Source organism: the organism of the source record quoted next, unplaced genomic scaffold (genome assembly GCF_019419815.1).
Source record: "Pyrus x bretschneideri cultivar Hongxiangsu unplaced genomic scaffold, Pyrus_bretschneideri_v1 Contig91, whole genome shotgun sequence".
NCBI classification, from domain to species: domain Eukaryota; kingdom Viridiplantae; phylum Streptophyta; class Magnoliopsida; order Rosales; family Rosaceae; genus Pyrus; species Pyrus x bretschneideri.
The window spans coordinates 1,387,035-1,400,234 of NW_025999833.1; the positions used below are offsets into that span (position 1 = coordinate 1,387,035).

The 13,200-nt window shown below is 39.8% G+C and overlaps 1 protein-coding gene across 2 annotated transcripts; it reads left to right on the forward strand.

Annotated features, from left to right (window-relative positions):
* The first annotated feature begins 736 nt into the window (after positions 1-736).
* On the forward strand, positions 737-8,871 carry LOC103931755 (peroxisomal nicotinamide adenine dinucleotide carrier). 2 transcript variants are annotated; one of them, XM_048576837.1, is made up of 11 exons: positions 739-917; positions 1,034-1,120; positions 1,248-1,322; positions 1,762-1,892; positions 2,050-2,104; positions 5,768-5,920; positions 6,913-6,981; positions 7,069-7,176; positions 7,757-7,825; positions 8,087-8,141; positions 8,371-8,871. In XM_048576837.1, exons 1-11 carry the CDS (start codon positions 837-839, stop codon positions 8,559-8,561), a joined length of 1,074 nt encoding a protein of 357 aa, XP_048432794.1. In that variant the 5' UTR covers positions 739-836; the 3' UTR covers positions 8,562-8,871. The 2 variants fall into 2 exon arrangements, with proteins under 2 accessions (XP_048432795.1, XP_048432794.1); XM_048576838.1 differs by lacking the exon at positions 7,757-7,825 and having other exon boundaries at positions 737-917.
* Positions 8,872-13,200: the final 4,329 nt, after the last annotated feature.

Sequence of the window (13,200 nt, forward strand, 5' to 3'; positions counted from 1 at the left end):
TTTTAGGTTTTAATTTATTCACATTTTATACACTATCACACTTTATGGCTTCGTCACCTTCCAGATGTTGGCCAGCACAGCTCGATTCGGGGTTCTAGTGAACATTTCGGGTTGGGATGTGTCGGTATGGACCTCATGAATCTTCCAATTCAACTTGACAATTACATTCATGATATGAAGATGCATAGTTAGTTTTCATCATTGAGAGGAATTATTGATCTTGCAAAAGAGTCAGTGAATATTGGAAGGTGTGAAAGCGCTATGTTAATGTATAAGCTTCTTACATTGGCTTTGGTGTTACCGGTTGCAACTACTTCGGTGGAGAGAGCTTTTTTTGCTATGAAGATTGTGAAAACACTATTGCGTAATAAAATGGGAGATCAATGGTTGAGTGATAGCATGGTTGTTTAATTAAAATAGATGTATTTGCTTTTATTGATAATGAGCCTATTATGCGACGTTTTCATGACATGAAACCTCGCCGGCAACAATTGTAATTTGTTTGTGTTGATTAATTATGGAAGACATTACTATATAAAAAGATTTAGTTGTTGTCATTTTTCTTTAAGCTTGCACTCTTTTAAGTTCGTCCCTTCCTCCGAGAAATCCTGACTTAGCCACTGCTAGTGAGTATAGGTATAGATAATACCCAATGATTGACTTACGATTATAAATATGGTTAATTTCCGGAAGGGGCTATTTTAGAAGACGAATTTTCCAAAATTGGCATTTCAGCCAAATTGCCTTTGTTTGAAGATAATCAAGTGAAGTGAAGTGGCGGTTGAAAAGTGAAGTTGAGTACGAAGGGAAAGTACTCTACTAGTAGAGAGAGAAAAATGTCGAACGCAGTGGCGAATGGTCTGGCAGGAGCCGGAGGTGGTATCATTGCCCAGATTATCACTTATCCCCTCCAAACAGTATCTTTCTCTCTCTCTCTCTCTCTCTCTCTACCAAAGCAGAGTTGGTAGTTGGTACAACACCACCCACAAACACAACCACACCCACACCGTCGTCTGTTTTTGGTGAATTGCAGGTCAATACGCGCCAACAAACGGAGAGAGTATCCAAACAATCATTTGCTAATTCCAAACGGCTTGGCACGCTTGTCCAAATACTCCAGGTAGTCATCATTCTATAATTATCTAATTAACTCCTCATTCCATTCGCTTAATTTCAATATTCAATTCAATTCGTTTCGCCATGCTGTTCCTAATTAATTCGATTTCATTATTGTTAATTGTTATAAGGTCATAAGAAGCGACGGTTGGGGAGGACTATACAGCGGCCTTAAGCCTTCTCTGCTCGGGACTGCCGCTTCACAGGTTCTTCTTTCCTTCCATTTTTATTATTTTTATGTTTAGTTTTAATTCCTTCAAGGCCTGGTTTGGTGTATGACATTTGTTTGGGTTGGATTGGATTGGATAAATTACTTTACGTTCTTCAACAAGGATTAGATAAGCAAGCTGACATCCACTTGTTCCTTCCACATTTCTTCAACATTCATTGAATCTTAGTGATTTATCCTATTCCAAACCAATCCCAGACACCAAACGAGGCCTTAGCTCTACTTGTACATTTCTGATTTCCCTTCCCTCCTACAATGGACAAGATAATGAATGTTACTGATACTTCATTCAATCTTTCAGTTTGTTACTCTATGCTCTGCCAACTACGATTTATGATTCCTAGTATCTCAATGCTATGTAAACTGTGTTGTATGTTGTAACGTTTATCTTAACATTCACTGTTTCATGCTTGCAGGGAATTTATTACTTTTTTTACCAGGTTTTCAAAAACAAGGCCGAGGCCATTGCAATTGCCCGTAGAGCAAAAGGACGCGGGGATGGTACTATTGGGATGTTTTCTTGGCTTCTTGTGGCGGCTTTTGCCGGGTAAAAAGGAAAAAATCTTTTTTTATGCCATCATAAACAGAGAAAAAACAACTATCTGTTTTCTACCCCAAAAGGAGTTTGGAAGCCTTGGGTAAGACAGGGAATTTTTCACTTTGGTGGTTGACGAAGAAATTTTTACCAATGTTTTTCCTTGCAGTTCCTTGAACGTGTTGCTGACAAATCCTATATGGGTTCTCGTCACTCGTATGCAGGTTCCTTCACTCTATTTTACTTCAACAAGTCAATGATTTTTTGGATGAGTTATAAGCTAAGCAAGTTGTGATGCTCCAAAATAATTTCTTTGTTTTAGATTTCAGTTTCCTTATCCAAGTTTGAAAGTATAAAAATGAAAATAATTGTTTTGGGATTGCCTCTGCATGTTGTAATGTACTAAAGGGGTGGGGGAATGGGCTAAGCCTCACAATTGAATAGGCTAGCAAGTGAAGAGGAATACCACTAGATCGTAGTACTAAGTGACATATAATTATGTAGTACTTATATAATCACTATTTTTAAAACCAATACAAATTTATATATTATATTAATTCGGATCAGATAAACTCTAATTTGCATTATCGGGTAGCCTTAGGAAGAATGCCCGAAACTTAAGAAAGTTATGGAAATCCTTAGTGTAGAAAGACTGCCTTTATGGTGGTGCTTACTGGTTACATTTATAGGACTGGTGCCTTTTGGAAATCTCCATGCCTATTCGATTATCAAATAAGGGCTTATTTTGGCTACGCCCCATGGAGAACTTGAATTTAATCTTACATTGCTTCCTGTAACTCAAAAGTCGCCACTTTACTCTCTGAAACACAAAGTTCGCTTCACTTTGCCCATTGGAACTCGATTTTGATCCTATTTTGCCCCCTGAAACTTGAAAGTCGTCTCTATAAAACTCAAAATTCGCTCCACATTGTCCTTAGTTATGTTAATCTCTTATGTGAGATTGATTTGGGTGCACCAAGCTAATCAATTTCTTTTTTATTTTTTTCATCTTGTCAATTTCTTTTAAACTTAATATTCTCTGATTGTGAATGGTAACACATAATGGAGACTTATAATCAAATTTATTGCACATGTGGCTTAGTCTTATTGGGTGTTGTGTCCCACATAAGTTTTAGGAGGCAACCTATAAGTTTCAAGGAGAAGAACGAGTCCACAAGTCAAAGTGGAATGAATTTTCAATTTCAGGAAAGAAAGTGATGACTCTTGAGTTACTGGGGCCAAAGTGAGTTCAAAATAGAATTCCAAAAGGCAAAGTGAATTACTGGGGGCAAAATGGGTGCAATGAATGTTTCTCTTGATGATAGTCTAAAAATCCACTGCCTCCTTTTTTTTTTGATTTTCCTCTACGATGCATGGACACGTCATCCGGTGCCATATCCTGTATCTAATGCAGTATCGGATACAATACTTGATGGATACAGTCGGATACACTTCGGATACGTATCCTGGACAAGAGATATGGTCAACTCCGACATATACGTGTTTCAACTTCGAGATACGGGTATCCCCTTTTTTGGATACGTCTGACCTTCAAACGGAAAATTGAAACAGAAGTTTAAGAGAAGTCCAAAATTATCTGAAACTCTGATTTGTAGAGACGTCCCCTACAATTCCCTCAATCCCATATCTTCAGAATTTTCAGTTCTTCATAAAACTAATAAATACCCTATGATCGTCTGGTGTGGGTGAGAACTGCGCTGGTGACATCTATCAACCCACTGCGCACTAGTTGATGTTTCAGTGATGCGCCAATGACATCTCTCTGGTGAACATCTGTAAACATTTTGTCCTGTTTTTTTGGTCAAAAAGCTTTGGGCTCTTCGGCTAACAGCTTTGGACCGTCCGTCCCGTTTTTGGTCGAAGAGCTTTGGACTCTCAGGGTGCGTTTGTTGCACCGGACTGTCTCGGACTGGACTAACTTCAAGGACTAAGCTGGATTGGCCTAGACTAGGTGAAGCGTTTGGTACAGTGTCGGACTAAAAAACTGGACTAACAATAAATTATTATTATTATTATTATTATATTTTAATTTATTTTCTATTAAAAATATCAAAATGAATATATGGAAAAATAAAAGGGCATAGCCCTCTTCTTCTTCACGGATTGCAGGTGCTTCACCCTCGCCGACAGTTCCACTCAATTCGTTGGATTCTTGTAAGACTACCATAAGCCTTAATGTACAAGGTACTAATTAACTAGGTAAGATCATATACCTGCAGAAATTAATGAGTTGATAACAAAACCAATCAGAATTTACATAGAACAACTTTCTATTTCATTTCATAAAAGGAAAAATAGTAGATAAATTGAAAACAAATGGGTAGCAGTCAAAACCCAGAAACCAATCAAATCTAAGAAATCAATCAAACCTACAAATCGATCAAAAAAAAAAATCTATCAAAACCCAGTAATAATTTCACGAATCTTCAAAACAAAACTAAAGAAAACTAAGAAGAGAAAGTGGTAGAGGAAGCCGTGATTTACGAGGACGTGGCGGTGGTCCTGGGATGGTCTGGCGAGCTTGTCAAGCAGGATGAGGAGTCGAGCAGAGCGAGGAGTCAAGTGGGACGATGCGAGAGAAAAGAAGGGTCTTAGCAATCCGGTGGTAATCGGGGGGTCTCGCTAATCAGCAACAACATAGCACCAAGCAAACCCATGTGAAAAAAAAAAATTAAAAAATTGAGGGAAAAAAAAAAAAAAAAGCAATCGTGATGGGAGAGGTTGCAGAAGAATAAGAAACTTGGAGAGGATGGAGCAGTTTTCTTCAAGGATTTGATCGGGAAAAAATTATCGGCATGTTAGAAATGGTGGGGGAGACCAAATCGGAAGTGGGTATTGGAGGCCTTGATGCATTGTGGGCTGAAGCGTTGGGAACTGAAGCTTGCAAGGGCTTGGCATCTATGGCGGTCACGATGACGCTCGAAGCAAATCGCCGCCACGATGCCCATTTCCTCCCCTTGATCTGCAAATCAACGCAAATTCCTTTGAGATCCAAAAGAACGTAGCCCAGAACTCGTAGAGAGGTGAAGCAGAGATGAGGAAGAAGATGAAAATGGATGCGGGAGTGGAGAAGAAGAAGCAGGGGCGAAGCAAAAGGGGCTAAGCGAAGATAGTCTTAGCGAGTCCCGTGGTTTGTGGAGGATCTCGCCACGGGACTCGCTAAGAACTCCTAGCGAGGCCTCGAATCCACGCGAGTCCCCTTTAGTCCCATTTAACTTAGTCCCAATACAAACCAAACATGGGACTACGTTAGTAAGTAGTCCAATCCAGTCCAGTCCCAGCTAACGAGGCCAAACAAACGCCCCCTCAGTCTAAAAGTTCACAAAATATATGCTTTTGTTATCCACTATATAATATTAAAATATTTGTACTCATATTTTTTGTTTGGAATTATTTCTACTTTTTCTAATACTTTATAAACTAGACATGTCCAGGAAAATGAGTCTTAATTTTGAATTTGAATGCTCATTTGATATTGTTTTAGATATATATATTTAATGCCATATCCATGTTGTATCTTGTCTTTTTTTTTTTTTTTTAAAACTTAACGTTTGTCATGTGGTATTTCTGTGTCTGTGTCCATGCGTCGTAAATTTTCCTATGTTTGTACATATGTAAACTCCGAAGTGTCTTTTGCGCGACAAAAATTTTCATGGAATTTTTCCTAGATCACATATGTAACAACATTACCTGGAAGAAGGCAAATATATGCCAATGCCATCAACTCCTATTTAATTTACCATAGTTTCTTAATACTTGAATGCTTTGATGATTGTAATGTGATTTAATTTCCAATAAGTTGATAACTTCACTATGCATTTCATCATTCAAAGAATGACTTGTCTCTTTTCTTACTCTTTTTGAAGACACATACTCAAGCAGAGAGAAAAATTATGGAGGAAAGAAAGGAAGCTCTCTTAAAGGAAGCTTCTAAAAACTGTTTGACAGGTTCAGCATTGCAAGATAAATTGGCTGAACTTGATTCAATAAAACCTCGTCCGTATGGAACTTTGCAAGCGGTTAGTCAGTTCAACTTCTTTTGTCCATCATATATTTCCATTGACAGTGGCATGTGATTTTTGGTGAGTATTCAGTAAATATCATTTATTTTCTTCTCGCGTGGATGTGTTGCATCCGAACCTGTATAATGTTAAAAGTGTATGTTTCTAACCAAAAGTTATATAGTTAATAAATATGCAGAAATTTAAGTTCTTACACATTAACTTAAAAAAGAGTGGAAAATTATGCCCGTAAAACTCAGCCAAACCTCAAGTCTGATAAAGCCTTTGTGATTGAATTTGTGTCTAGAACAATTCTTGTAGGAAATCAACCAAATAGTAACCTTTGGGGACATATTGCCCAAGGAAATAGCCCCCCAAATGCAGTTAATTATTCTTGGTTATCTATTTACATATTACACTAATTGTTGATGTCCAAAATGGATCAGTGGAAGATGATAGAGAAAGAGAGAGGGACACACACGCATGTATGGGCTATGCCCACAGAGATTTCTCATTGCGCTTACATTTTACAAGCTGGCTTAAGCGTAGAGACTTTAATTAAGGACTAGATCTAAGGTCAGGGTTGGTCCTCTTGTTCCCCTTCAGTGTGGGACTCTGGGATCGCTTCTGGTGCTGATATGTGATCTCTGTTTGCTTTGGCTCCTTGTGAAATGTTGGCGGCTTCCTATGGTTAGGCGGAAGCTTATCATCACTTCACAAGTGGAGGGCTCTATGTCCAGAATTGTTGTTCGGTCAGTCACAGTACAAAATTACAATCATTAATAATAAGCATAAAAGTTAGTAAGCAATTTCAGTGGTGATTTACCATAATTCACATGGTGCTATATCAGAATTCACATGCTTATTTATTCCGTTGTGCGTAGTTGGTTAAAAGCTTTGTTCAAACTGGGCCTAAGCTTTGACATTGAAGCGGATCCCTGTTTCTTCATGAGTGGTACAGCTTATCATCATTTTTCCCTGTGTGCATCTCCTATTTGCTGTTTTGATAGGTGCACGAGGTTCATACTGAATCTGGAATTGCCGGATTTTGGAAAGGCATTATCCCAACACTTATTATGGTTAGGTGTTTGAATAAATTCTATGTATCATTGAATAAATTTTAGCTACAGTAAGAGTTATTTCTTCATGAGTGATTCTGTTGGTAGGTTTGCAACCCATCAATACAGTTCATGATTTATGAAAGCTCTTTAAAGCATATGAAGACGAAACGTGCTGCCAGGAAGCAGGGATCAAAAAATGTAACTGCTTTGGAGGTATATGATGTACTTGAAATGATAGTTTTGCAAGCTTTTGTAGGTTTTACATTTTGTCCAAAGGTCCTAATAACGTGGTAATAATAATCAATGTGAAGGGTGCCCCTAGGGCTTCTGTTTTCTTCTGCGAAAACTGAACCGTCTGATAGTGGCCAAATTTTTGGGTTTGATGAACGGTTTTTACATTCCAAAAATTGAAAAAATCCAAAATTGGAAATTACTTATTTGGTAAGTACCAAAAAAGTCAACTTCAACCAATTACTGACTGATCATTACTGAAAAGTACCAAAATATATTATTGTATTTATTAATACTAAACCACCAATTTTACTATTATTTTCAATGTTTACACGCTGAAGCATGCACACACACACATCGCTATAGACTTGATAGCAGAATGACAAATAAACCTTACTATGTAATGATGTTAGTAAATTGCTATATCATACTATGTTAGTAAAATAGAATTTATTGAAATCTTCTGAAACCCATGGAAGTTACCGACTTATCGTAGATTACCATACCGAACCCATTTTTTTGCTCTCTCTCTCTCTCTCATATTACATTATTTTGTGGATAGGTTTTTTTGTTAGGGGCGATTGCAAAACTAGGAGCAACCATCTCAACATACCCATTGTTAGTTGTCAAGGTGAATTATGCTACTCTGTGCTTTGCATAAACCTATACAGGACATGGAAAAAAATAGTTCAACATTACTGCTAAATCCCACTTCATGTGAGTGAATTTTGTATGGTCATCAATTCGCATTATTACTAGGTCATGACCACTATTTCCACTTCTCTATATCACTCAACAAATGTGCTTGAATCTGCATTTCATTGCATGTGAGTTTATCCATCTTAATCTGCTCTAAATGTTCAATAATCTGTGTCACCTTGAGCCTATGCAGTCAAGACTGCAAGCAAAGCAGGAGATCGGGGGGAATATTTCACTAAGATACTCAGGTTCACATTTGACTGATATATAAGACATCAATTTTGTTTTGAGGAGCACGATTGTATCTTTCTTGTCTCTCTTCCTCTCTGCAATTTATTTTATTTGAGGAAATATGATCAGTCTATGTTCTGCATAGCTGAAAGGAAGATAGTTTTCACTTGTGTTTTCTCTATTGTACATGTTAAGTATCCATCGCTTGTGTGGTACACAGTTTGATGTGGTTTCTTGGGACCATAGGTACTTTCGATGCTATAACGAAGATGATCAAGTATGAAGGATTGCCTGGATTTTACAAAGGGATGAGCACAAAGATAGTACAAAGTGTTTTTGCAGCCTCTGTACTTTTTATGGTTAAGGAGGAATTCGTTAAGATTTACATGTTGCTGGCAGATAAGTGCAGTAGGGTGCTGCTTAGTTCAGCAAAATGATTACTCCATTGTAAGATGAAATTGTGTGTCCTTGATTAAAATGTGGAATATATTTAAACTGCCATTGCAGCCCGAGTGACCAGCTTATGTACTTTTCACACACGCACGGACACGCAAAAACGCACTGTTACAAGTGTAAGTAAGTGTGTGTGTGTGTGTGTTGCATGTACTCATTCTGGGAAATCGCATGGGGATCAAGGGTTCAGACTGTTAGTTTATTACATCCATAATCATTGTAAAACAAAGGAAGCACTTCTGGACAATATGATCTTAATGATGTTTAGATTTATGAACCATCTTTCCATCTCAATTTGGGATTTCGCATTACTTTCTGAATTCTTGTGCTATATAATTTCAGGTTATTTTTGTAGACAACTACGTTTGAAACCTTATAAGAATATTCTTCATGCTCATACTTATCTATGCATAGTTGTCCAAACCTTGCTGACAATGTACCGTTGAGGTGATGCTAGATGAGTGACGAGTGTTTTGATCAATTGAATAGGTGTCTTGGCAAGGTGTAGCACCATGGGCTTTGTTCACTGGACTATGGTTAATATTCCCTCTCAAGCTAGGTTGCGGAGATTGAGCAGTTAGCTTGGAACTAAGTAGCTTGAAACGAGCTTTGGGCAAGCTTTTAGTGAATATATCAGCTTGTGAGAGGTCACATATGATATGACAACTAACTTGTTGATGACCAATTCACAAATGTAATGATAGTCGATCTTGATATGCTTCATTCTTGCGTGAAAAATAGGATTGGCAGCAAGAGCAAGAGCACTTAGATTGTCACATAAGAGTAACGGTGGATTACGGAGATAGAAGCGAAGGTCATGGAGTAGGTAGCAAATCCATGATACTTCAGCAGCTGTTTGGGCTAGAGAACGGTATTCACTTTTAGTCGAAGACCAAGCAACAGTTGGTTGCTTCTTCGCACTCCATGAAATAAGGTTGTTTCCAAAAAATATGTAGAACCCGGATGTAGAACAACGATCAATGGGACAACCAGCCCAGTCGGCGTCCGAAAAAGCAATGATGTTTGTAGAGCCTTTGGTGAGAAGAAGTCCATGAACTGGTGTCCCTTTAAGATAACAGAGAATCTGCTTGACGGTGGTGAAATGAGCTGTTCTGGGATTTTGAAGATGTTGACAAACTTGATTAACGAAAAAGGCGATGTCAGGCCTTGTCCATGTAAGGTATTGCAAAGCACCAACCAATGATTTGTACATGGTAGGCTTGGCAATTCCTGACACGACACGACATGAAATTAACAGGTGTTTGGGTCGACACGATAACGAATTGGGTCATTATCAGTTAACCCGATAAGCACGTGTTAATATAACAGGTTGGTTTGGGTATACATATGGGTAACACGTGATGCGTGAATTATACGCACACAAATTAACCCTCTTTTTATCATTTGTAGTAAGTATGTAAGTAGGGATCGTTCTAGGCCTGGGATTAGGAGGGATTACAAAATCACTTGGATTTGACTCAAAAACGTAAAAACACAATATAAGACACCAAACTAAACCATATTCTAAAAACACAAACTAAATTGATTTCTAACTACTATGACTCAACAAAGTAAAGGGGGATTGAGGTTTTGACGAAATTAAACTAAAATGCACAAATTGTAATTAAGGGCAAAATGTAAATATGAACGTGATGAAAATATGGATGAATGCTAGCTAGAAGGTTCTTCTCCACACATGTTACACTTGCATACAAGATGATTTTCGGTTGGTCTTTCGATGAATTATGAAACTCAACACCCCGGGTTAATTAGGTCCGCTTAAATTAACCGTCAAGTTTTCCTTAAGTTAATGAATTGGATGATTGCATGCGACAACCCAAAGCATTCCCCACAAGTTCCCTACATGAATTGCATAATAGAGATACAAGCAAGAATCATTAAGCATCATGAAAACTATAAGTGTTGACGAGGCATTCGTTACTATGAATTGCATGAAACTTATGCCAAGAATTTACTTAACGCGATTGTTTATAAGCAACCTCCACTACTTGTGAATATAAGTTCATAACTATTAGGTGAAACTCACTTATATTCTAGCGTCATATTCATGCATGAAAATTAAGCGTGCACTCTCAATAAACATACATAAATAGGTTATTGTTTGGGCCCAAAATATTATGATTGGGCCGAGCAGCAGGATGTGCTCGGCCCAAGGTAATGACAAATACTATGGGCCGAATAATAAAACCCGGGCCAGCTGGCAAGGTCGGCCGAATCCTATCCTAAGAGGTCCAGATGAGTAGAAGGATACTCGCAAGTAAGCTTCAGGGTTCGGCATTCCGACGGCCGAACTACGTTTACCATCAAGACATACATCACATTCGAGTACCTGTGCCCATATAGTTTAGTCTCGATTCGGCGTGCTTATACTCCTACGAATATAATCACATTGACCGAATCAGGGTCCGACGACTTGTGAACTCGTAGAATTAGTAGCCTTGTCTTCAGGCTATAGAACCCAGAGGCCGAGAGCGTTCCTTCCTCGATCGCAATCGCAAGATACAGAAGTCAACAGCGCACCCAACGCGACAACATCACATTTTACTCCTCGGCCGAGCTCGGCCGACGAGTTGGCACGCCCCGCATTCAACCGAAGGACGTAGTTAGCTCATTAGTTACTCGGCCTGCGCGCCACGTAGGTTTTGTAATTTTTGTAGTCAACATTTTGGCACGCCCAGTGGGACCATTGTGCTAAACCTTCAGAGTTCATGACCGTTGAGACACGGTCTACCAAGAAGAAAACAACCATGGGAAAGTCAACAGCTGACTTACCAGTGCAAGGCCTTGGGCAGGATTCGCACCCAGCAAAAAATCTGATCATTGCTGCGCCACCCGAGGCTACAAGTGTGACACGCCGAGAAAATGAAATCTGTATCGGCGGGCAACCTCACAATGCGGCGATCCCGAATCAAACAATGGGTATGTTTGTGGAGGGGATAGTGGAAGATTGCGACGACGATGGAGGAGAAGGCTCTGATCCACCGACTAGGTCGTTTCTTCGGAGACGACTTGATGAGCAGTATCGTCAGGTCGAACAGTCGATTGGTCAAAAGATGAATGATTTGCTAGAAGCAATACGAAGTAACAACGATACACAAACCAGAATGCTTGAAATATTAGTTAGTAAAGCCTTCGAAGATGGCCAGGTCGGCCAACCTCGGCAGCTCTCGACGAACGTGCCCATACCAGCCGAGAGAGGGTCCGCTCGACCGCAACCAGTCACCTTAGAAAGAAGAGGACCAGGAAATAGATTCGAGGGACCAAGCCAGGGAGAAGAAGCCGCTTCCGTGAACATGACCGAGGTTCAGAGAATGATTGATTCGGCCCTGAAGAAAGGGCCGAAGTTTCCAAAATTCATTCATCCATACCCGGCTTACGTAGAAAGGTTTGAATACCCACGAGGATTTAAGATCCCTGATTTCAGCCTCTTCGCCGGGGAATCGTCTTTGTCCTCATTAGAACATGTGGCTCGTTTCACAGCGCAGTGTAGAGACGTCAATAGTGACTTCTACAAACTACGTTTGTTTAATTTTTCATTGACAGGCTCCGCTTTCGCCTGGTACATTAATCTTCCACCCAATTCTGTGCAGAGTTGGGAGGAGTTGGTCGAAAAGTTCCATGAACAATTCTATCGGCCAGGGATGGAGATGTCCGTATCATCCTTGGCCAGGATGGCTCAAGCATCCGACGAATCTCCAATGGAGTACTTAACAAGGTTCAAGTCGGCCAGGAATTGGTGCCGAGTACCACTCCTCGAAGTGGAATTCGTCAGGATTGCTCTCAACGGATTAGACGTGGAGTACAAAAAGAAGTTCCTGGGGGCAAACATTTGCGATATGTACGAACTTGCTCAACACGTCGAACAGTATGATTATCTGCTCCGAGAAGAAAAGATATCGAAGTCACCATCACGAGGAACGTTGTATAAGAACCCCACGGTTAGTTATGCCTCGGCCGAAAACGGGGACCCTCAGTACGTTAGTGTGGATGCGGCCGAGATAGTAATAGACAAACCATACGTCTGCAAGGCTCTGGCTCAAGTAAATGGCAAAGACACCAAAGCCCATTCGGCCGCCGAGGACATAAGTAAATCTTCAAAAGTCTACACTTTCGACATCACCAAGGCCGATGCAATTTTCGATCAATTATTGGCAGCAAAGATCATCAAGCTTCGGCCGGGACATATTATCCCTAAGGGCGATGAATTGAAAGGAAAGGTATACTGCAAGTATCATAACTCTAATAAGCATGCGACCAACAATTGTGTCGTATTTCGGGATACAATACAAAGTTGGATCGAGAAAGGAAAGTTGAAATTTCCAGAAAAGCAGATGGCGGTCGACGCCAATCCCTTCCTTTCAACAACAATTGGTATGGTGGATGCTCATCTTCCTAAAAACAAAGGGAAGGCCGAGTACGTCCCGGTGCAACATATCCGTCAACGGAATGGTCGAACAAGGCTAAAGCTCGATGTCTTTTCGAATGCACCACCCACGGAACAATCGGGACCACCCGCCGGTGAACCTACGACGAGGTCAACAAATTCCGACGATTCTCATGGATCAAAGGTTTTATGTGACCATTGTAAAACACCAGTTGAAC